A 22,769-nucleotide genomic window follows, 5' to 3' on the forward strand; every position below is an offset into this window, starting at 1 on the left:
TGCGTGTGTATGAGTGTAGTGTGTGTATTTAATGAGTGTAATGTGTGTATGAGTATAGTGTGTGTATGTAATGAGTGTAATGTGTGTATGAGTATAGTGTGTGTATTTAATGAGTGGAGTGTGTGTATGAGTATAGTGTGTGTATTTAATGAGTGTAATGTGTGTATGAGTATAGTGTGTGTATTTAATGAGTGGAGTGTGTGTATGAGTATAGTGTGTGTATTTAATGAGTGTAATGTGTGTATGAGTATAGTGTGTGTATGTAATGAGTGTAATGTGTGTATGAGTATAGTGTGTGTATTTAATGAGTGGAGTGTGTGTATGAGTATAGTGTGTGTATTTAATGAGTGGAGTGTGTGTATGAGTATAGTGTGTGTATTTAATGAGTGTAATGTGTGTATGAGTATAGTGTGTGTATTTAATGAGTGGAGTGTGTGTATGAGTATAGTGTGTGTATTTAATGAGTGGAGTGTGTGTATGAGTATAGTGTGTGTATTTAATGAGTGTAATGTGTGTATGAGTATAGTGTGTGTATTTAATGAGTGGAGTGTGTGTATGAGTATAGTGTGTGTATTTAATGAGTGGAGTGTGTGTATGAGTGTAGTGTGTGTATGTAATGAGTGTAATGTGTGTATGAGTATAGTGTGTGTATTTAATGAGTGGAGTGTGTGTATGAGTATAGTGTGTGTATTTAATGAGTGGAGTGTGTGTATGAGTGTAGTGTGTGTATTTAATGAGTGGAGTGCGTGTGTATGAGTGTAGTGTGTGTATGTAATGAGTGTAATGTGTGTATTTAATGAGTGGAGTGTGTGTGTGCGTGTATGAGTATAGTGTGTGTGTGTATGAGTATAGTGTGTGTATTTAATGAGTGTAGTGTGTGTATTTAATGAGTGTAATGTGTGTATTTAATGAGTGGAGTGTGTGTGTGCGCGCGTGTATGAGTATAGTGTGTGTGTGTATGAGTATAGTGTGTGTATTTAATGAGTGGAGTGTGTGTATGAGTATAGTGTGTGTATTTAATGAGTGTAGTGTGTGTGTGTGTGTGTGTGTGTGTGTGTGTGAGTATAGTGTGTGTGTATGAGTATAGTGTGTGTATTTAATGAGTGGAGTGTGTGTGTGTGTGTGTGTGTGTGTGTGTATGAGTATAGTGTGTGTATTGATCATCTCACAAAGCCCCAGCAGTTCGTGACACCCAGTACTTGATCAGGTTAACCAGCAGTCAGTAGCTGATTTTGTATTGATGTTGATGTAGTGTGTGTTTGTGTTCTCAGCTCACTGGACTGTTGCTTCGGGGTGCGAAGCGTCTTCAGGTGAACGTCTACCTGCATCAGATCCCAGCATTCAGGTGAGGACGAGTCTCTCAGGTGACCCCATGTTTTTTCCTTCTGAAAACAACAAGATCTAGAAATAAAGTGGCCACACACACCCGTTAAAGTTGCAGGTTTTTGAGATAATCAAGATATTTTTCCACTTTTAATGTGGTATTGAAACCAACAACATTCAAGTAAAAAAAAACACAATTTACAAAGAAAAGAAAGTTTACATTTTTTTTTTTTTTTTTTTTCAGTATTGAATTACAGATTGAAAAATATATTTTATTATTTCTTCAAAACCTGCCATTTTTAAAGCCTCTGACTCTATGGACTCTATGTTTGTGGTGTCATCCGTGTGTTTATAGTCTAATAAAGCACAGTTTGAACACAGGTTTTTGTGGACTTACCAGAAATGTAATTTCACTTTCTTTACCTTGTCATTTGAAGACTGTTGTTCTCCAGTTAATTGGTTTTGATGCATTTAATTGAATTGACACTCTTTTACTGTCAAAGGCCGATAGTTAGATGTCATTAATGTTAAATTGAACACAGATGGAATATTTTTAGGCCAGAACTATTTCTGATTGATTCAGGTGTGTTTGGAGACCCCCTGTAGACTTACATGAGGTCATTACGTAACTCTCTCCTGAATAATGACCTGAAGTAGGTCAGTCCAGCTTTAATGATTGACAGCTGCGTGTTGGAGTTATTTTAGGACGTGAAGCGAGCGGATCAGTTTTCGAGTCTGTTTGGGGGTCAGGTGGTCCAATGACGTGACCAAAGACCCAACGCTGCCAAACGTCCCTCGTCAGCCGACAGATTGTTGGCTTGGTTATGAAATGTGATCTATCTGAGAGCGCAGATAAATCCTGCTCATGAGCGTATGAACGGAAAACATCTCTCCTTGTCTGTAATTATCAGTGTGAGTCACGTGTGTGAGCTGAATTCCCACAGTCCCATTCATCTGTGTGTGTCTGACAGACTTCTTCGTGTGTGTGTGTGTGTGTGTGTGTGTGTTTCCATTCGTCTCAAACCTCAACTAATGCTGATGTGTCTGTGGATCATTAACAAACCATTACAGATTTAGTTCATATTTTAAATTATTTTTATTTTTGTATTTGCCGTTTTTATTTAGTTTTCGTCATTTTTTTTTATTGTCAATTTTATTATTGTTTTTATATATAATTTTAGTTTATTTAGTTTACAGTAGTTATTTTAGTAATTCAAGTTAAACTAAACAAAAATAAGAAATGTTGCCAAAGCAACTAGCTGAAATAAAATGTAAAAAATATTTAATTTTATGTATTTTATTACATAAAATACCTCAAACCTTTGCTGATGGATGTAAATCATAATGGATTCAGTTTAATTTTAGTTATAGTTAAATTTTAGTAATTGATTTTATTTAATATATCTATATAGTTTTTATTTTTTATTGTTATTCAAATATTTTATGTTTAAACAAAAATAAGAAATGTAAAAACTAGCAGAAAACAAATTCTTTAAGGTTGCACTTTTCTTTAGATTTTGTTTAAAAGGTTTTTTTTTTTTTTTTTTTACAATTTTAGTTAAGTAAAATAACCTTGGTGTTAAACATCATCACATACTATCAGATCCATATTTTCTTTTTTTGTTTTGCAGTCAAACTGAGAAGATCCAGACGCTGGTGTTTCCAGTGATGTACCTTAATGAGGTAAAGTCTTAGAAAGTCGTCATCTGTATCTTTCTACACAGCTTTTATAGCATGTCAGGATTGTCTGCGTGTCAAAACATGTGTTACTGACGTGTTCAAATAGTTGAACTCAAGGTCATGGGTTCGATTCCCAGGAAATTAACTGAAAAGCTTCACTTTCAATCACATAAAGCCATACAGTATATACTGTGTAGCAAACCTCAACTATACTGTATATAATTTATGGATTGTCACAACGCTGAACTATAATCATCCAGCTGTAATCTGCTAAACACAACTATGAGGCATGAAGATGTTAAGATATTTGAACATCATGATTTCCTGTAAAGCGTCTTAGTTGATTTGAACTCTGATTATTGCTGCACTCCAGACGGATCAAGCACTTCTGTCTCGTGTGTATTTGTTGCTTTGTTGAGATGTAAAAATAGGTGAAATATGGTGAAATATCAGGAAATATGTCTCTTCTTATCTTCTAAACGCTGCTATCCTGTTTCAATTTTAGAGTGTCGTTATCGACGAGGAATCGTCCAAGAAGCTGTACGCGGTGGTTACAGAGGCAAACGTGATCATCAACATCCCCTTCATAGTGATCAGTGTAGGCATCTTACTAGGCGTCATCTTCATCGTGTTCATGTGCCGCCAGCAGACGCCAACGGTGAGGCTCACACATCACCTCCTTCACCAAAACTTGTGGGAATTTGGCCTCTGTGTTCCTCATATTTTAAAATCCTGTGGAACAGGAAGTCATGGCTGGATGATTTCATGCTTCTAGTCACCCTGGTGTGCTAAAACATTTATTAATATAAATGGGAATATACTAAGGGTAATATACTAAGAATTTCTAGGGGTGCCAATAATTGTGGCCAACATGCATTGGAGAAAAACATTTATTTCATAATGAGAGTTTTCCCAACCTTTCATTGTTTGACTAAAAAAGATAAACAATGCATATTTATTTTCACAGCCACAAGTATAAAAACTATAATTCATTGATGTGAAATGCACAGTAGAATTGAGTCACATTTGATTCTAATAGAATTGGCATTGACAAGTGAACTGTGTGACCGTCTAATAAGCATAAAAATACACAGCACACATAAATATTGCATAAAATTGTCATCTTTTATCACCCTTTTTCTATTGCAATACATTCTCTGTTTGCATTTCTCCATTAAGGCTACATGCAATGCTGATTGTTACTGCATTTGCTGTTTATTCATGTCTCTTTCTAACTTTTTTTGTCATAGAACTCCGAGCAGGAGCCCCTGGTTTCATAAACTCCCCGGACATCATGATAAACGAACATGCATTTAGACATTGAGCTTGATTTAATTTTCACAAGTCCTGATTAGGTTCAAGGAGCATCGGTGTATGCGGCAGACGACTCAAAGTGCAAAGTTCGTCTCAGGTCACCTGGCCTTTGGATCTTCTAAACGTGTTTTAAATCCATTTAATGCAATACTTTAGACAACTGATCATCTCAGAACCAAACAGTGCATGTGTGTCCAAATTAGCCAATGAGTTTTATGTCCAAAAACTGAATTACAGTACATCAGAAAACACTAATCGAGTGACGGCAGACGTGATGCAACACATTACACATCACCGCTCGTGATATTGATTTCACCTGTACACGTCACAACTATATTTATACACTTATGCAACTGCAATGAGCTAATCTGGCAAATAAACTGACAGCGTTGCTAATTCAGTCTGATTTCAGTAATAATGTAAGTCTTGGTACACTTCACATGAGTCTGGCAGTCAATAGTGTGCCACACAATCATTTTAAAATAACTAAATCTATTTTTTAAATGACCAAATGACTTGGTTTGCTGCTATGATGTATTTGCACTTGTTTTCTCCTCTGCCATATTTTCTTAGATGCAAACCAAGCTTTTGATGGAACATTGGCTAAATAATGTTTTTAGAGTCAATTAATAACACTTTTACCATATTTCTAACATATGACTACGATAAAGTAAGATTTAAACTCAATACGCAACTGTAGAATAACAGCCTTGATTTCATGGTCTCTCCAGTATAGTATTACCACCGCATTGAGAAGATATAGCTTGAACTTTGTTTATTCAGAGTTCGTTTAACTCATTTCCATGCACTTATCTGTCAGCGAAGGCTAGTTTTTATTTGTGTTTGTGTTTATTAAAGCTCAAGTCCTGCCTGATTCATTTCATGTTTTATTCTTGAAGTGGTTTGGTGTTTTTTAAGTTTGAAAAGGGAAGATTTGAGGCTTGCTTAGTTTCGTTTCGGGTACGGTCTGAGCTTAAATGTAAATGCACCTTTTCCAGGGTGGAAATATTGTTTAAATCTCATAATTATGATGATTGTTAAATGATAACGTCAGAAGTGTGTTTATGAATTAAGACTCAACGATGATGTCTGCTGAAAACAAACTGTTTTAGGTTTAAAAAAGGATGTTCATGAATGATTCATTTGTTTAAATTCAATTTTTTGTGAATTTATTTCATCATGCGAGTATTTTTGTCTCTGTTTTGCTTAAAAAAATATTGCACTATTAATGTAACTAAATAAAAATGAGACAAACAATAAAACATTTTAACAAAAAAGCATATGTTACACCATCTCACTTCATGTGTCTGATATTTTCAAAATAAAAGTCCTGATTCTTCTGAAAGCTGCAGCTGATAATGAAATCGATTTGCTACAGATTCTTTTGCCATGTGTGTTTGTATTTTATCAGATCAAACAAATCGGCCTCATTGAATCTGAATCAGAAACTATAGATGCAAAGTTAATATTTTACACTTTATCAAGATCTGTACAACTATAAAAGATTGATGATGAAACTGGAGTTCTTGTAGACATGTTACTGAATGGGGGAATATGTCAAAAACACACCAGGTCATATTTCAGGCCAAAAAACAAATAAATTAGAATGCTTCAGATTTTGGAGTTTAATATGACCTGGACATTTCTTGGTGAGATTCACCTGAATACAAACTTGAGGTTGGTGTAGATCTTAAAGTCTTTAGATGTCTTAAATGTTCTGTTAGATGTAAGTAGGTCATGATGTTTGAGAAATCAAGGGATGCACAATTTTAGTCATTTTGTTTTCCATTATTTGAATTGGTGCCATAATCATTTGGCCTCAGTCACACGCCTGTTGAGCTTTATTGAAGGAGCAAGTGTGTTTCCTGAAAGAGAAGGAAAGTGTGTAGGTTAATTTGGAAGCATAAAAATGTGCCACTCATAAAAAACAGTACATACAAAATGTGTGAAAATGTTTCCCTCTTGTGCTTAATTGTAGCATAAATCGGAATCGCTGTGGAGTTGCTGATTCATGCAGTGGTAAGAAGTTTTATATATATATATATATATATGTATGATTAATCTTATCTGTGTTTACAGCTTATTCTGTGTGAAAGGGTGATTAGGGAGGCACCGTTCACCAGTGTTGGGAAGGTTACTTTGGAAATGTAATAGGTCACAGATTACAAGTTATCCTGTTTAAAATGTAATAGTAGTGTAACTTTTTCAATTACTTTATTAAAGTAATGTAACCAATTACTTTTGAGTACTTTTTGATTACTTTTCTAAATTTGTGAAAATTAAAGAATAATAAATAAAAGCATGTACATCAACTTAAATACAGTTATCTAATAAGCATGTGACGTATTCTGTGTAATAAACTCCTGAAACATTGGTGTTTTTTTGAAACTGCTGTCTCTGTATATGATGATAGTTTTCTCAAAATAAGTAAAATGCTCATTAAGTGACACAAAGCAGTTCTAGAAATTATGTTTATGTGCTCGTGTACTCCTATACTGAGGCGGCAGAGGTTGAAAACACTGCGAGCTTCAGTAGGCCTATGTGTAGTAAATGAAACCATTTCTTTGCCATTAATTTACAGGAGGGGCGGACTGGGAAAAAAAATCAGACTGGAAAATTCAAACTCATACAAACAAATTCATGGACAAAACTATTTTTTGTATGGACCTGACATAAAAAAGGTTTAAATCTTTAATTTGGGGACATGCAAAATAATTAAAAGTTCTTTTATGAGAGCTCTCTCGTACTGCGTCTTAGCTAAGACGCTACGGGAAAAGTCTCTTTTCATGAAATACTGAAGCAAAAAATTATCCTTAATTTTGTATTTTTGTAAAGCGCATTTGCAGCAGTACACAGCCATAGGCGAGACGGCTCGTTTGCTCATTGGCTTGTTCTGCGGCAACTGCACAGCCTATCGAGCGCAGGCTGATGCAACATCAGACCAATAATGTTCCCGCCGAAACGGGTGTGGCCCAACCTATAAAAGGAGCTCGAAAAGGCTGACTCACCTGATTTTTCATCTCTTCAGCGAAGCTCACGCATCGCTGGATCACGGAGGAAGCAAGCGCCGTCTGAGAAAGCACATCAGCAGGACGAGCCATTCTGAAGCTGCTGGCATCGCCGCCTTCCACTACCGTTCCTGCTGCGCTATCCGGCGCCTATATCCTTTCAATTCTGTTATATCCAGCTGTTCTTTATGTGTGTGTGTGTTCGCCCTGCGACACACACTCGTAAAAGAGCTTGCGTCTTTTTTAAGATGCCTTCCTGCGGCTCGTCAGAGCCCCACTCAGCGAGGGAGACCGGTACGTCATCTGTGTCTCCTGCCTGGGTGAAGATCATGAAGCGCTCGCGTTTGCTGATGGCGGATGCCCCCACTGCGAGCTGTTGCCATGGTGACTCTGAGGACTCGCCTGGCCTTTTTCTCTGAGCCTGCATTCTCCGCTGCGCTGAGGCGCCGTAAAAGCATCGCTTCCAGCGGATTCCGGAACCGTCTTCAGCTTCAGCTTCAGGTTCACCCTGCTTCACCGTTCTCGCTCTACCGGCCGTCGCCCCGCGCCGCGGGGACCGCGGCAGAGGATTACGGTGAAGCCGGGAGCCCCGAAGCCATCCTAGGAAAGCCATCCATGCATGCTGCATGACGCTGCGTCGGCACTACACGCGATGGCTGCGTCATCGAAGCGCCGGTGTACGAGTTCCGCTGTGGCCGGGCTCTCACCTCTCACTCAGCCCACAGTTACTCGCAGACATATCGAGTCCCACGGGACCTGCTCAGCCTTCCCCCAGTCGGTTAAGCGCCGGGACGGGGTCGAGGAGGAGCGATCTGCCCGCTGTGATCAGCACGCTCCCCGCCTCAAATGCGCAGCACACCCGAGCGCCGCCATTGCCCAGTCGACAGAGCGCGCTTCGCATCCAGCCCTTAGCCATTCATGCAGATGCATGGTCAGCGCTTCCAGGGGTTTCGGATTGGGTGCTAGGCATTATAAAGAGAGGCTACTCGCTACAATTTTTTCGACGCCCTCCGCGCTTTTCAGCGCGCGTCGAAACTACGGTCAAAACAGAAGTAGCACACATACTTCGGGCCGAAATATAAAAACTGTTGAGCAAAGGGGCTGTAGAGCCTGTGTCTCAAGCTCAAAGCGAGGGGGGGCTGTACAGCAGATACTTTCTGGTGCCCAAGAGAGACGGGGGTCTCAGGCCCATACTGGATCTAAGACAGCTGAACAAGGCATTGATGAAACGCAGTTTCAAAATGCTTACGACCAGGAAACTCCTCGCGCAGATTCGCAGAGGGGACTGGTTCATGTCAATAGATCTGAGGGACGCGTATTTTCAAATACAGATAGCGTCAAACCACAGGCGATATTTGAGATTCGCCTTCGAGGGTCAGGCATACCAGTTTACAGTCCTCCGTGGCTCCTCGTACGTTTACGAGGTGCATGGATGCAGCGCTCGCTCCTCTCAGACTCAGAGACATGCGAGTGCTGGATTATTTGGACGACTGGCTGGTTCTGGCCCGATCACGAGCGGAGCTCGTGGACCACAGGGCCGTTTTACTCGATCACCTCGAGAAGCTCGGCCTCAGTGTCAATTGGGCGAAGAGTTCGCTGAACCCCAGTCAGACGATTCTGTTTCTGGGTATAGTTCTGAACTCGTGTTCCATGACGGCGCGGCTGTCACCACAGCGCGTGATGGGCATTCAGCGCGCAGCGAGTTCTTTCCGCTGCGGCGCGACCGTGTCGCTCAAACACTGTCAGAAGATGCTGGGCCTCATGGCCTCAGCATCTCCAGCTCTGCAGCTGGGCCTGCTCCGCATGCGCCCCCTGCAGTTCTGGCTGAAGATCGCGCAGAGCGTGGGCATCTGGCCGGCTGCATCACAAGGTCAATCAGAGCTGTGTCACAGCTCGGGCACCTTGGACAGCGAACGGCTGGTACCGATCAGGTGTAAGCCTGGGGACTTCCCGAATGTGAAGATGGTGTCGACAGACGCCTCCACTTCGGGATGTGGAGCGCTGCTCGAGGGCAGACCGTCCTTTGGCTTATGGTCAGAACGGGAAAAGCTCCATCATATCAACTGTCTGGAAATGCTGGCAGTGGAGAATGCGCTGATGCGCTTTTGTCCCCAAATCAAGGATCACCACGTCTTAGTCCGTTTGGGCAACATGTCTGTGGTGTCCTACATAAATCGCCAGGGCGGTCTCGGGTCCTGAAACCTGTACAGGCTAGCGGAACGCCTCCTGGTTTGGGCTCAGTGCAACGTGCGTTCGCTGAGGGCAGTGCATGTGCCTGGGCTACAGAATCTGGGTCCAGACAGGCTGTCCAGAGGCAACGTTCCTACGGGCGAATGGTCTCTACACCCGCAAACAGTCCGGCTGTTGTGGGAGAGATTTGGCAGGGCGGAGGTGAACCTCTTCGCGTCCCACAAAAACGCTCACTGCCCTGCGTTCTTTTCCAAGAACGAAAGCGCGCTGTCACGGGAATGGCCGTGTATTCTTATGGCTTAATATTCACAGACACTAGTCGATGTCATGTTTTGATTCAAGTGTACTGACCTACTTTTGATTTAGTCATCCAAAATGTGGCATATTCCGTCCGCGTTAGGCATTCCGTTTTTATGACTGGATTCTACGAACCAGACTGTACTTCCGCATCCCGGAAATTATTAGGGCGTATGTCTCAGAATAGTCAGTGCAATTTGGGAAAGAAATCAGTTAAATCTGTATGTGGATGTGTGTAAATATTCAAATGTAACCCCCTTTGTAATCGTAAAAAATTTCATAAGTAACTGTAATTTAATTACTCAATTTTTCTTAGTAACTGTAACTAATTACAGTTACAATAATTTTGTAATTAAATTACGTAACGCCGTTACATGTAACTAGTTACTCCCCAACACTGTCGTTCACACCTTACAAACTGAAGCGAATCGTGTATTTGTATCAAACAGTTTTTTTTCATTTGCGTAATGAGTGACAATGTAGATCGTTTGTATGTTATTTATAGCGTTATTTGGTGAAATAAAAAAAAAACATGTGATCCGCTATACACACTGACAAAATGAAGCGAAACGCGTTTGAATCATGGATGTTTTTGTGTCGACACAACGTAATTCGCATTTCTAAGCAAGCCAAAAATCCTTTTTTATAAGGCGGTGTATACACCTGACAAAATGAAGCGAATCGCGTGTTTGAATCCGTTTCAAACGCGATTAAGTGTTTTTTTTGTGTGTGTGTGTGTGTACTTGGTGACAATGTAGGTAGATCGTTTATGTTATTTATATCGTCATTTCGCGGTAAATTCGTGAGGCGCCAAATAATGCGAATCTCGTGTTTGGATCATCAAATGCGATTCAGCTTCGAGTCGCTCGCGAATCGAATCACAATGTAGAGGTTTTTTATGTCGACACAATCATGTAAAGATGAGACGTTTCTCAGGGCGCCAAAAAACCCTAACGAAATGAAGCGAATCGATTGTTTGAAACACTTCAAATGCGATTCGGTTTTGAATTTCGAGTCACAGTAATTCGTTTTATGTCTGCCTACTAAATATACCCCCCCCCCCCGCCTCATTTCTAAAGGATAAACATATTCTATCACAATGATGTGAGTATTTATCAACTTTTGTTTGAATGGATGTTCATATTTCATGTTTCCAATGTCTTCCAGTTGTGACGTCATTCAGTTATTGGCGGGAAAACATCTAACATCTGTAAGTATTATCAATTGATTTGATTAATTATGTCATGTTTTGTGGTGTTAGTTGGTTTTCACTCTCTTCTCATTGTCTAAATGATCGTGTCTGCTAAACCTTTTCATAGAATATTTCCATAACCAGCATATTTGGTAGAAATTTATAATAAGCTCTCATTTGTTAGCTTTAGTTAATGCTAACATGTACTACTGAGCAATATACACCTGTATAATACAACCCGAATTCCGGAAAAGTTGGGACGTTTTTTAAATTTTAATAAAATGAAAACTAAAGGAATTTCAAATCACATGAGCCAATATTTTATTCACAATAGAACATAGATAACGTAGCAAATGTTTAAACTGAGAAATTTTACACTTTTATCCACTTAATTAGCTCATTTAAAATTTAATGCCTGCTACAGGTCTCAAAAAAGTTGGCACGGGGGCAACAAATGGCTAAAAAAGCAAGCAGTTTTGAAAAGATTCAGCTGGGAGAACATCTAGTGATTAATTAAGTTAATTGATATCAGGTCTGTAACATGATTAGCTATAAAAGCTTTGTCTTAGAGAAGCAGAGTCTCTCAGAAGTAAAGATGGGCAGAGGCTCTCCAATCTGTGAAAGACTGCGTAAAAAATTGTGGAAAACTTTAAAAACAATGTTCTTCAACATCAAATTGCAAAGGCTTTGCAAATCTCATCATCTACAGTGCATAACATCATCAAAAGATTCAGAGAAACTGGAGAAATCTCTGTGCGTAAGGGACAAGGCCGGAGACCTTTATTGGATGCCCGTGGTCTTCGGGCTCTCAGACGACACTGCATCACTCATCGGCATGATTGTGTCAATGACATTACTAAATGGGCCCAGGAATACTTTCAGAAACCACTGTCGGTAAACACAATCCGCCGTGCCATCAGCAGATGCCAACTAAAGCTCTATCATGCAAAAAGGAAGCCATATGTGAACATGGTCCAGAAGCGCCGTCGTGTCCTGTGGGCCAAGGCTCATTTAAAATGGACTATTTCAAAGTGGAATAGTGTTTTATGGTCAGACGAGTCCAAATTTGACATTCTTGTTGGAAATCACGGACGCCGTGTCCTCCGGGCTAAAGAGGAGGGAGACCTTCCAGCATGTTATCAGCGTTCAGTTCAAAAGCCAGCATCTCTGATGGTATGGGGGTGCATAAGTGCATACGGTATGGGCAGCTTGCATGTTTTGGAAGGCTCTGTGAATGCTGAAAGGTATATAAAGGTTTTAGAGCAACATATGCTTCCCTCCAAACAACGTCTATTTCAGGGAAGGCCTTGTTTATTTCAGCAGGACAATGCAAAACCACATACTGCAGCTATAACAACAGCATGGCTTCGTCGTAGAAGAGTCCGGGTGCTAACCTGGCCTGCCTGCAGTCCAGATCTTTCACCTATACAGAACATTTGGCGCATCATTAAACGAAAAATACGTCAAAGACGACCACAAACTCTTCAGCAGCTGGAAATCTATATAAGGCAAGAATGGGACCAAATTCCAACAGCAAAACTCCAGCAACTCATAGCCTCAATGCCCAGATGTCTTCAAACTGTTTTGAAAAGAAAAGGAGATGCTACACCATAGTAAACATGCCCTGTCCCAACTATTTTGAGACCTGTAGCAGAAATCAAAATTGAAATGAGCTCATTTTGTGCATAAAATTGTAAACTTTCTCAGTTTAAACATTTGCTATGTTATCTATGTTCTATTGTGAATAAAATATTGGCTCATGTGATTTGAAAGTCTTTTAGTTTTCATTTTATTAAAATTTAAAAAACGTCCCAACTTTTCCGGAATTTGGGTTGTATACAAAAATATCCAAAGTTTTGTTTGGGGATGTTGGTCACCTGCAGTAGTTGGTTCCACACTCATAATGATCTCTGCATCCAGAACCCACGGGTTTCAGAGTGTTCCACCGCCAGAGTAACGAGCGCTTGGCCCGATGGATCAGTCCGGTCGCCCAGTCATTGTCTATGGGTGCCGGCTGGACCTACAGAGAGACCTTCAGCTCATCATGGCCATTGCTGCCAACTTAAAGACTTGATCACTACATTTAGCATTAAATAAACAAACAAACAAAAAAGACAGGCAAATCGAGTGACTTCTAGACTTCTGTCTCATATTTTGGACTCAGAATTCTGACTTATTTTCCTGCAATTCTGTCCAATCTCACAATTGTCTTGCTGAATAAAAAAAAGTGTAAAAAAAAAAAAAAAAAAGGTAATTGTGACTTTTACCAACAATGTTTATTCTTGCAGATGTGTTTATATCTTACAATTAAGACATTTCTTCTGACAATTGTGATAAAAAGCCTGAATTATTAGATAAAAAATTACAGTAACACAAAAACACACACACATATTATTTCATGGCAGAAATTGGTTCCTGTACTGAGAAGATATGCAGATGTTTAATGAATAATCTTCATTGTAATTTCGAAAGTAACTTATGTCCCAAATGTATAAATTTAGACTCTCAAACTACTAAATTTAGAAAGCTGTCAAGGTCGGTCAAACCCCAAACATTTGCGAGTGACATTGTGCAACTCCAGACAATGATTTACAGAAGCGTTGCATTGCATGTGCAAACAAAAGCAGCAGGTAGAATAAAACAAGTGCTTCAGTCCATCACACAGCGTCAGTTTACAATCACAGGAAACTGATGAGATGAGATCCCTGTTATTCCAGCTGGAGGAAACATTACCACATGATCCTGTTTCAGAATCAAGTCACACATGCAACTGACTCCAGATCAGCTGATGGTGTGGTTTATGACTGACAATATGCACAACTGATCTTTTATCTTATTGTCTTATTTGTAGATTATGAGAGTAAACACAAATGGCAAAAATAAATTAATAATAATAATAATAATTTAATCATATTTTAAATATACAAAAAAAAAAAAAATCCTGAAGTATATTGGCCATTTATTTTAATATTTAAAAATATACAAATAATAATAATATTTTTTAAAGCATTTCAAGATAATAAAAAAAAATTTTTGCCTTCAAAAATATATATATATAAAAAAAACATTCACATATGTCACATTTGAAAAAATTAGTTGATTTGATCAGATACAGAAGAAGAAAAAAAATTCCAGCACTTTATTAAAAGCATGCTAAAAGTCACAAATTAAAGGGGCTTTAATGACATTATATATATATATATATATATATATATATATATATATATATATATATATATATATATATATATATATATATATAAAATAAAATAATACATTATAAAAGACAGATATATGACATTATAGCAGATGCTGTCTTTTATAATGTATTATTTTATCAATATTACAATGTAAAAAAATTATTTCTTGAAGTAAACAGAGATTATAAGAGTACATTGTATAAGAAAATAAATGTTATTTCAGTTTTTCTACTTCAAAACGTCATGTTTAATTCAACATCTTACTTGCAGATTATTTGTAATTCTTTGTGAAATTCACTAGCAATTCTAGTCGATCAGATTTGATTTATTTAGCATTTTTTCAAAGAAATCAATGCAATTCAAAGTGCTTTACAGACGAGGATAAAAAATTCGAAAGAAATCAGACCAAAAAGTAATTAACCATTAAAAAAGTATAAAAAAAACTATTTTAATTAAATAAACAAACAGTAAATATCAATAATGATTAATTAAATATTTTTTTTTTAAATGTAGATTTGAAACTTTCAGTATTTTCTGCATGTCTGACTTCCACCAGAAGTCTTAAAGATACTGGTTTCTGCAGCAGTTTGTCCAGTGTTTTAGTGAGTTGTTTGGTCTCTGATGGTGTCAGATTGGTGATTGTGAGATGATGTACCTGTGAGGTCAGGAGCAGAGACAGCAGAGCGGTCAGGACGATCATCTTCATCTTCAGGCTTGCTGAACGTCTATCAGTGCGACAGAGACTCAGCCGGATGCGCTTTATATGAAGCTGATAAGACTATCAGAGATCAATGGTCAGCAGAAATGAGGACAAGTCCACGTCTGCAAGGGACACAAGACCCTATAATGAGCTGGAGGACCAGAGTCAAATACACACGCTAGATCACCCTCATATTCTGAGTCTTGTGTTCATGTTTACCTGCTCAAAGTCCAAGCTGAGCTCTGTTTGAGATTCCCACAGGATTCCCAGTCAGCAGTCGGCATTTACAGCGAAATATAATATTAGAATAATAGTGCAGTGATGAAAAATGGCTCTTGGAAGTTATGACGTCTGTGACGTTAATAGAACGTTCATTCAAAGTTATATGAAAAAATCTTTTTCAGAACATTAGCACAGAAGTTTTAGTTGAACATTCATGTGATGTTTTTGAAAAAAATGTTACTGATTCAGAGAACATTCAAAAGTAACGTTCCTGTAATGTTCGCAAAATAATGAAATTTAACATTAGCTCACCCAAAAATGACAATTCTGTCTTCATTTACTCATTCTTGTGTTCTTCCAAACCTGTATGAGTTTCTTTCATCTGCTGAACATATAAGACAATATTTTGGTAAGTGAAGTCAATGGCTACCGCCAACTGTCTGTTTCCCAACATTCTTCAAAATATCTTCTTTTGTGTTCAACAGGAGAAAGAAACTCATACAGGTTTGGAAAAACACAGTCTAATATATATATCCTCTCTGATTGGCAGAATTTAAAGAGCAGGTTGTGGAAAAAGTCATTTTCACTTGCTTTTATCCTTCACTAAAACTGATTAAATCCTGAGTAATAATTAAAAACTAAAGCAAAACGTGATTAGATATGTGTTTTAGTTGTTGTTGTTCAGGAGTTGGCCGCTTCTCTTCACCTGTCCAGCAGAGGGCAGTGTTACTGCAGACTCATTCAATGACTCATGATGAGGATGATGATGAAGAAGATGATGATGTTCACACACGTTCTCTTAATAACATGCACATGTTGGCCGTTCTCTGCTCTGTAAGAGAGACTTGAGTAATTCTGAGCTTGTGCAATAATTTGACTATTTTAAACTCTGTTGACTACTAATTGTTTATTATTATATTTCAATGTTTATCAGTGTCAGCATTTTATTAGCTCAAAAAACTCTTGAGCGTAAAATCATATTGTATAAGTTCTCATGTTAACGGATTAAACTGACAGTACTGTTTGTAATTTTAGATGACGGAGTGCTGCAGTTGGTCTGGATGCAACCTTCACTGTTATTATGGGATGCATGGAGGACATTGGTAACCATGGTAACAGCGTTCCTGATTGTTTTGCCTCTGATAACCTGTGAATAGTTAGGGCTCGGTTCTTCTGCACCACTTGACCTCAGGTAAAGCTCAGGTGTGTGATGTGTGTAGATGCTAACCTTCATCTTGTGATGAGCCTGGTGTTTCCCCATTTATCATTCAGAGCTAAGATTCATCCGATGTCAGTCAGTCATTCACATTTATCCATAAATTACTTTTTTACAATACTGTTTCAAAACAGCTTAACAAAAAATCATGATGTTAATGTGTATAACATCTTAACACATCCATACCTTACAGTCACTGGATGATAATATAGTTTTTGTTTTTCTATGCTCAGTCCAGTACTGTATATATATATGTATATATATATATATATATATATATATATATATATATATATATATATACTAGCTTGGCGTTCCCATCATTGTTTTTCTGAATACCAGGAAACGTTTTCCAAATATGATCCCTTGAAGCCCTATAGTAGTGTGTGTGTTTGTTTCATGTATGTGTATGTTCTCATCTGGGCCCCTGAACATCTGTTGTTGTTTAAGTCAAGAATAAATCAAAGAGACGCGTCACACAATGGAGGATCTGATCTGAATGTGTGGAGGCCCCGTCCCGCAGCGCAGGGGCCCGATGGTGTCCATTGCTATTAACACTCCAAGAAATCTTTCAGTGAGTGAATGGAAGCTCAAAATCTGCTAAACACTGAAAACTGAGAAATGATTGACAGGTGAGAGGGCAGAGCTGCACTATTGAGTTATTGTAATGTGTATTATTTTAATTACTATAGCAGAAATTAAATGCTATATCTATTTATATTATATAAAAATGCTATAATTATACAATTATATAATTAATGTAAATTTTTTACACATTTCTTACACACAGACACACATATATATAAATTAATATATGTATTAATATATTTATATATACATTTAATGTAATTTGTCATTGTTATGCATATTTTATTCAAGAAATTATTAAATGTAATAAATAATAATTTAAATAATATACATTTATATAGTATAATTTGATCTTGAAATCAAATCAGACATTATTATATATTTATAAATGTTGTTGCTCTGTACACATACTGTATACTTCTGATTTTTTGTAGCATTGTTTTCTTTCAAATGTTTGTTTCACACTTCAGATTAGATTAATAATCATAAATATTTTTGAATAACAACATCATGGCTATTTAATTTAATACAGAAATTCTCAAAGTTAATGGAAAAGTTTAAAAACAAGCAGTGTTGTCAAGTACAGTAGAAATATTAATACCAGAGCACATTTCTTAGTCCTTATGGGGTCCTAAAGCATATTATGTTTGACAGCAGGGGGCCTTTGAGTCAAAACACTGATGCTTTCCATGAAATAATGAAAACAAGCAGTGAACTCAAAGAATTCAATACTTTATTCAGCAGGGACGCATGAATGTTGTTCTTTTGAACTTTTTGTTGATCTGTGAATCCTGAAATATATTGTGCAGCAGTTTTCAACATTAATGATAATAATCAGAAATGAGCAGCAAATCATCATATTTTCATGATTTCTGAAGATCATGTGACACTGAAGAATGCAGTAATGATGCTGAAAATACAGCTGTGCATCACAGAAATAAATTACACTTTAACAGAGATTCACTCAGAAAACAGCTGTTTTAAATAGTAAAAATATTTCAGTTTTTACTGTGTTATGCATCAAATAAATGCATGAGCAGAGAGACTTCTTCAAAGCTGTTTCTCATGGGTCTCCTACTGCGGCACTAATCAGTCTGTACTGTAAAGGACCTTAGTGAGGCCCCTCGTCACGAGACCTGGGACATTCCTGTTGGTCTCTGTGACGACGGCGCTGGATTGTTTGAATGAAGGAGCCTGTGGCTTCACAAACAGTGAACAGCATACAAACACCTCTAAAGCTCCTTGAATAAATCAGCAGATGAATCACATTTGGTTTATAAGAACTCTCTGCAAACCTTCACTTATCTGGTTGTTAATAACAGAAATACTCAATAAAGTAACCCAACAATCTCTTGTTTGCTCCAGCAGGAGGCGTCAGACATCAGATGTTTCTACACACACCTTTCACCGAGAGCGATTATGGGCTGTATGGAGGTCAGGCGTAACCACGGAAATGGCTCCCCACTGTTCTGGAATGTGTGATTGTGAAGAGGAAGTGCTGCATCACATGACCTCTGAGAATCCAGGTAAAAGGCTGAATGCAGGGTGTGACCTCTGAATTGACCTTTCACTGCTCACACACACGACCTCTGTACTCACAGCTCTCTGATTCACAGTCTAAAACCAGAGAGACGCAAGCTAACTTGACCTTAATCCTCACGTAAATATATCACAGTAAAAAATGTCTTGATCCTTGAAATAGATTTTCATTGTGTAAAAATATATATTTTTATACATTACATGCATTGTTTGTGATATTTATATTTAAAGCATATATTCTAGGGTTAATTTGGATAATTGGGTAATTTTTCTGTCAACCCAATGGGAAAACAGGTCCCAGTTAACCTGAATTAACCTTTATTTTATTTTATTTTATTTTATTTTATTTTATTTTATTTTATTTTATTTTATTTTATTTTATTTTATTTTATTTTATTTTATTTTATTTTATTTACTACATTTTTAATTTAAAACTTATTTAAAAGAAAATAAACATGATTGATCTTTGAATCAATTTTATGTTTTATTTAATGTGATTTAATTTTCTTTTTTTATTTAATTTTTTTTAAATTTTATTTAAATCCTATTTAATATATTAAAGAAATAGATACTTAATAGATATATATAATTTTTACATGTATTATGTTTATATTTTACTCTCACACACACACATACAGTATATATATATATATATATATATATATATATATATATGTACTTTTTTCTGTATGTTTTCTTTTTTTATGAAATTTAAATCAACACAATTTTTTGCAGAAACATCTATATATAATTGTGTGTGTGTTTCTGTGTTGATGACTAGTCAGATGTGTGTAGTGTAATGTGTGTGCTCAGCTTTATCATCTGCATGTGTTGACTGACCAGAAGAACAGCGCTCCTCCTCTCGCTCTCTCTGAGCGGTCCGTCCACGCCTGGCTGCGCTGATGTTTTCCACTGACCCCTCCTCGAGAGGTCATAGGTCGGCTTTCTTCTTCAGTCTGTATGAAACATGAAGGTTACTTCCCCTTTACTGCCCGCTGACAATCAACACACTCCCACATTTCTCAAAAAAGACGCATGAGAATGTCAAGATGCAACAGGGGTCGGGCAAAATTAGAATTCAAAATATAAAGGAATAGAGAAGTTTTGATTATTGCATTATCAGAGAGAGCGAGAGAGAGAGAGAGAGAGAGAGAGAGAGAGAGTGTCCTTGGGTTTGTTTCTAAAGTTTGCAGCTGTTTCGTCTCGCTGAACATTTCTTAGAACAGCTCTGTGTTGAAAACAGCTGCTTCATAAGTGTGCTTTGCAACATTTTTAAGGATTTTCTCTTGAAACATTTAAAGAGGGTTAAAGAAACACAATGCTGCACATTTTTCCCAAATGCGTGAATAGTGAGACTGTTCCCGGAATCATTTCTCCTCAAAATCAAAGAAAGAAACAATTAATTATGTTTTGCATATTGCAGAAAAAGCTCTTTTAGTACCATCTCATAGCTGTAGTGTTATGTTATGTAAAACACATTTATTATTTGTCATATGCTTCATATCATATTCAGTGCATTTGGTTAATATTTTTAATATAGTTTATGTTTACATTACAGCTGTTGTGAAGAAACAGACAGAGTTTGATCCATTTGCAGCTCTTTATTTGGGATAGTCAAACAGGTGGGGTCAATCGACAGCAAACTGAGCAATTGGAGCGAGGCAGAGACAGAATCGAGAAATCAGGCAGAAAGTCGAGGCAGGCAGAGAACAATCAATAACCTGAAACAGTCCAGGGTCAAGAGAAGGAAAACAAAACACGGGTAATAACGCTCAGAACTGACAGCCGATGCAAATCAAGACTTTGCAAGGAGTGCGTGTGTCAGAGCAGCTTATAGTGTGGAAATGAGGTGCAGGTGTAGTGCAATTAGTCCCAGGTAAGAGGCCTTGTGGGAAATGGAGTTCATGGGGAAAACTAATATTCGGGCGATGACTCCTTTCAAAGTAGGTTGGTAGTTTGGGTAGGGGAATAGGGCAGCAGGCTTGGAGAAACGGTCAATGATGGTGAATATAGTGGTGTTTCCTTGTGAGTTGGGCAAGTCAGTGATGAAGTCGGTAGCGATGTGTGACCAAGGTCGTTGCGGTGTGGGTAGCGGAGTCAGAAGGCCGGCTAGTACTTGTCGGGGAGTCTTTGACGTGTTGCAGCTGGTGCAGTTGCGAATGAATGGGATTGTATCAGTTAGCAGAGTGGGCCACCAAAAGCAGTTTCAAAGGAGTTGTGTCATGGCTGTGATTCCGGGATGACCTGAGCTGGGTGTTGTGTGTACCTGGGTCATGAGTTGTTTGCGGAGGGTCTCGGGAACATAGGTGAGATTGGCCGGACATTCGGCTGGAGGTGATTCTTGACTGTTAAATTGTTCAATTTCAGTCAGGATATCCCATTGCACTGGGGCTATGAGTAGACTCTCCGGGATGATATTATCAGAAAGGGTGGTGTGAACTGATTCCTCCGTTTGGCGGGATAGAGCTTTCGTATTTTTGGATCCTGGACGGTAGGTCACAGAGAAGTTAAATCGTGTAAAGAACAGTGCCCACCTGGCCTGACATGGATTCAAGTGTTTGGCTGAACGGAGATATTCCAAGTTTTTGTGGTCGGTGAGAACAATGAAGGGCTGTGTGGATCCCTCAATTCATAGCCAGAAGCTCACGATTTCCCACATCATAATTCCGTTCGGCATCAGACAATTTGCGAGAGAAAGCGGCGCATGGGTACATCTTGGCTGGTTGTCCATGACGTTGTGACAGAACTGCCCCCACCCCTGTGTTAGAAGCGTCGACCTCGACAATGAACTGTCGTTTGGGATCTGGGTGTCGTAAGATGGGTGTTGAAGTGAATCTGATCTTTAGTTCTTTGAAAGCCTGATGTGATTCTGTGGACCAACTCAGACGGGTTGTATGACGTTTTTTCATGGTGGTTAAAGGTGAAGCAATAGTACTGAAGTTCCTGATAAAACGGCGGTAAAAGTTGGCGAATCCTAAGAAACACTGGAGCTCTTTCACAGTTTGAGGTAAAGGCCATTCCAGAACTGCACTAACCTTCTTGTCCTCCATGGCGACTCCCTGCTGACTGATCACGTAACCCAGGAATGATATACTGGTCGGGTGGAATTCGCATTTCTCAGCTTTGGCATAGAGTTGATGCTGGATGAGACGATTTAACACTGACCGGACGGGACGGACATGCTCCTCCATGGTGTTAGAGTAGATTAAGATGTCGTCAATGTATACTATTACCCATTTATTAAGCATGTCCCATAAGACGTCATTCATGAAGGACTGGAAGACAGACGGACTGTTGGCTAGGCCGAAGGGCATGACAAGATACTCATAGTGCCCGCTAGTGGTCGAGAAGGCGGTCTTCCACTCATCCCCCTCACGAATGCGGAGGAGATTATAAGCGTTGCGGAGATCCAATTTGGCCCGATTGAGCGTTTCTAACGTGGCTGGTACCAGTGGCAATGGGTAACGAAACTTCACAGTGATATCATTCAGGCCCCCATCCTTCTTTTTTCAACAAAAAAAAACCCGGCTGAAGCTGGTGAAGATGAAGGTCTGATGAAGCCCTTGGCTGATTCTTCCTCGATGTAGCGCTTCATTGCTTCAGATTCTGGTTGTGACAGAGGGAAGATTCTTCCCTTAGGTGGTGCGGTACTGGGCATTAGGTAAATAGCGCAGTCTACAGAGCAGTGTTCAGGTAATTGAGATGCTTTTCTCTTGCTGAAGGCCTCGGTTAAGTCAGAGTACTCGACTGGCACGTTTAGGCTGACAACATCCGGAAAAGAAGGGTCAGAGGCCTTGCTGTGGATTCTTGAAATCTTGGGCAAACAGCGAACTTGACAAGAGGGATCCCACTGGATAATTTGATTCTCTCTCCAGGAGATGTGAGGGTTATGGTTTTGCAGCTGGGGTAGTCCAAGGATGATGGAGTGAGTGGATGAATTGACGACACAGAATCGGATGGTTTCTGTATGCAAGGTTCCAATAAGGAGCGTGGCCTCCTCCGTGATCTGGAGAATCCTCCCGTCACCGAGGGTCGTCCATCTAGCGCCTCCACTGCCAAGAGTGAGTTACAGGGAGTTAGGGTCAATTGGCACTGAGTAACAAACTCACTTGAAATGAAATTTCACTGCCCCCGAATCTACGAGTGCTGAAGTCAGAAATACATTGTTTTTGGAGGGGGTGTTAGTGGTTTGTTGACTCACCGGTTGAGACCTTGTTGACGGACGTAGAGGGCAAGAAGTCCTCATATGTCCCGGTTGAAAGTAGTAAAGACAAAGGTGATTTTGCATACGACTTTCGCG

At 38.8% G+C, this 22,769-nt stretch overlaps 2 protein-coding genes across 2 annotated transcripts in view; one reads left to right on the top strand and one right to left on the bottom strand.

Moving 5' to 3' along the window:
- LOC132130054 (lysosome membrane protein 2-like) overlaps nt 1–5,597 on the top strand; it is a 16,636-nt gene extending 11,039 nt beyond the window's left edge. The window contains exons 9-12 of the mRNA XM_059541669.1: nt 1,272–1,345; nt 2,955–3,006; nt 3,509–3,661; nt 4,254–5,597. Coding sequence (XP_059397652.1) covers nt 1,272–1,345; nt 2,955–3,006; nt 3,509–3,661; nt 4,254–4,283 — 309 coding nt within the window. The 3' untranslated portion in view covers nt 4,284–5,597. The remainder of the gene's footprint in view (nt 1–1,271; nt 1,346–2,954; nt 3,007–3,508; nt 3,662–4,253) is intronic.
- LOC132130055 (liver-expressed antimicrobial peptide 2-like) lies at nt 5,113–15,049 on the bottom strand. The gene is made up of 3 exons (XM_059541670.1): nt 14,860–15,049; nt 12,882–13,024; nt 5,113–6,182 (listed from the first exon to the last, which is right to left on the bottom strand). Exons 1-3 carry the CDS (start codon nt 14,908–14,910, stop codon nt 6,137–6,139), a joined length of 240 nt encoding a protein of 79 aa, XP_059397653.1. The 5' UTR covers nt 14,911–15,049; the 3' UTR covers nt 5,113–6,136.
- Between the last annotated feature and the right edge of the window lie 7,720 nt (nt 15,050–22,769).

The sequence above is a fragment of the Carassius carassius genome, chromosome 47 (assembly GCF_963082965.1).
Source record: "Carassius carassius chromosome 47, fCarCar2.1, whole genome shotgun sequence".
NCBI classification, from domain to species: Eukaryota; Metazoa; Chordata; class Actinopteri; order Cypriniformes; family Cyprinidae; genus Carassius; species Carassius carassius.

Excerpts from the sequence above, each read along its gene's own strand:
- LOC132130055 (XM_059541670.1), bottom strand. The coding sequence starts at position 14,910 with ATGAAGATGATCGTCCTGACCGCTCTGCTGTCTCTGCTCCTGACCTCA. Across the intron at positions 13,025-14,859 it reads CTCTGCTCCTGACCTCACAG|GTCCAGCCGGCACCCATAGA; the intron begins GTACATCATCTC and ends GTCTCTCTGTAG. Across the intron at positions 6,183-12,881 it reads TGTGGAACCAACTACTGCAG|GAAACACACTTGCTCCTTCA; the intron begins GTGACCAACATC and ends CTTCTCTTTCAG.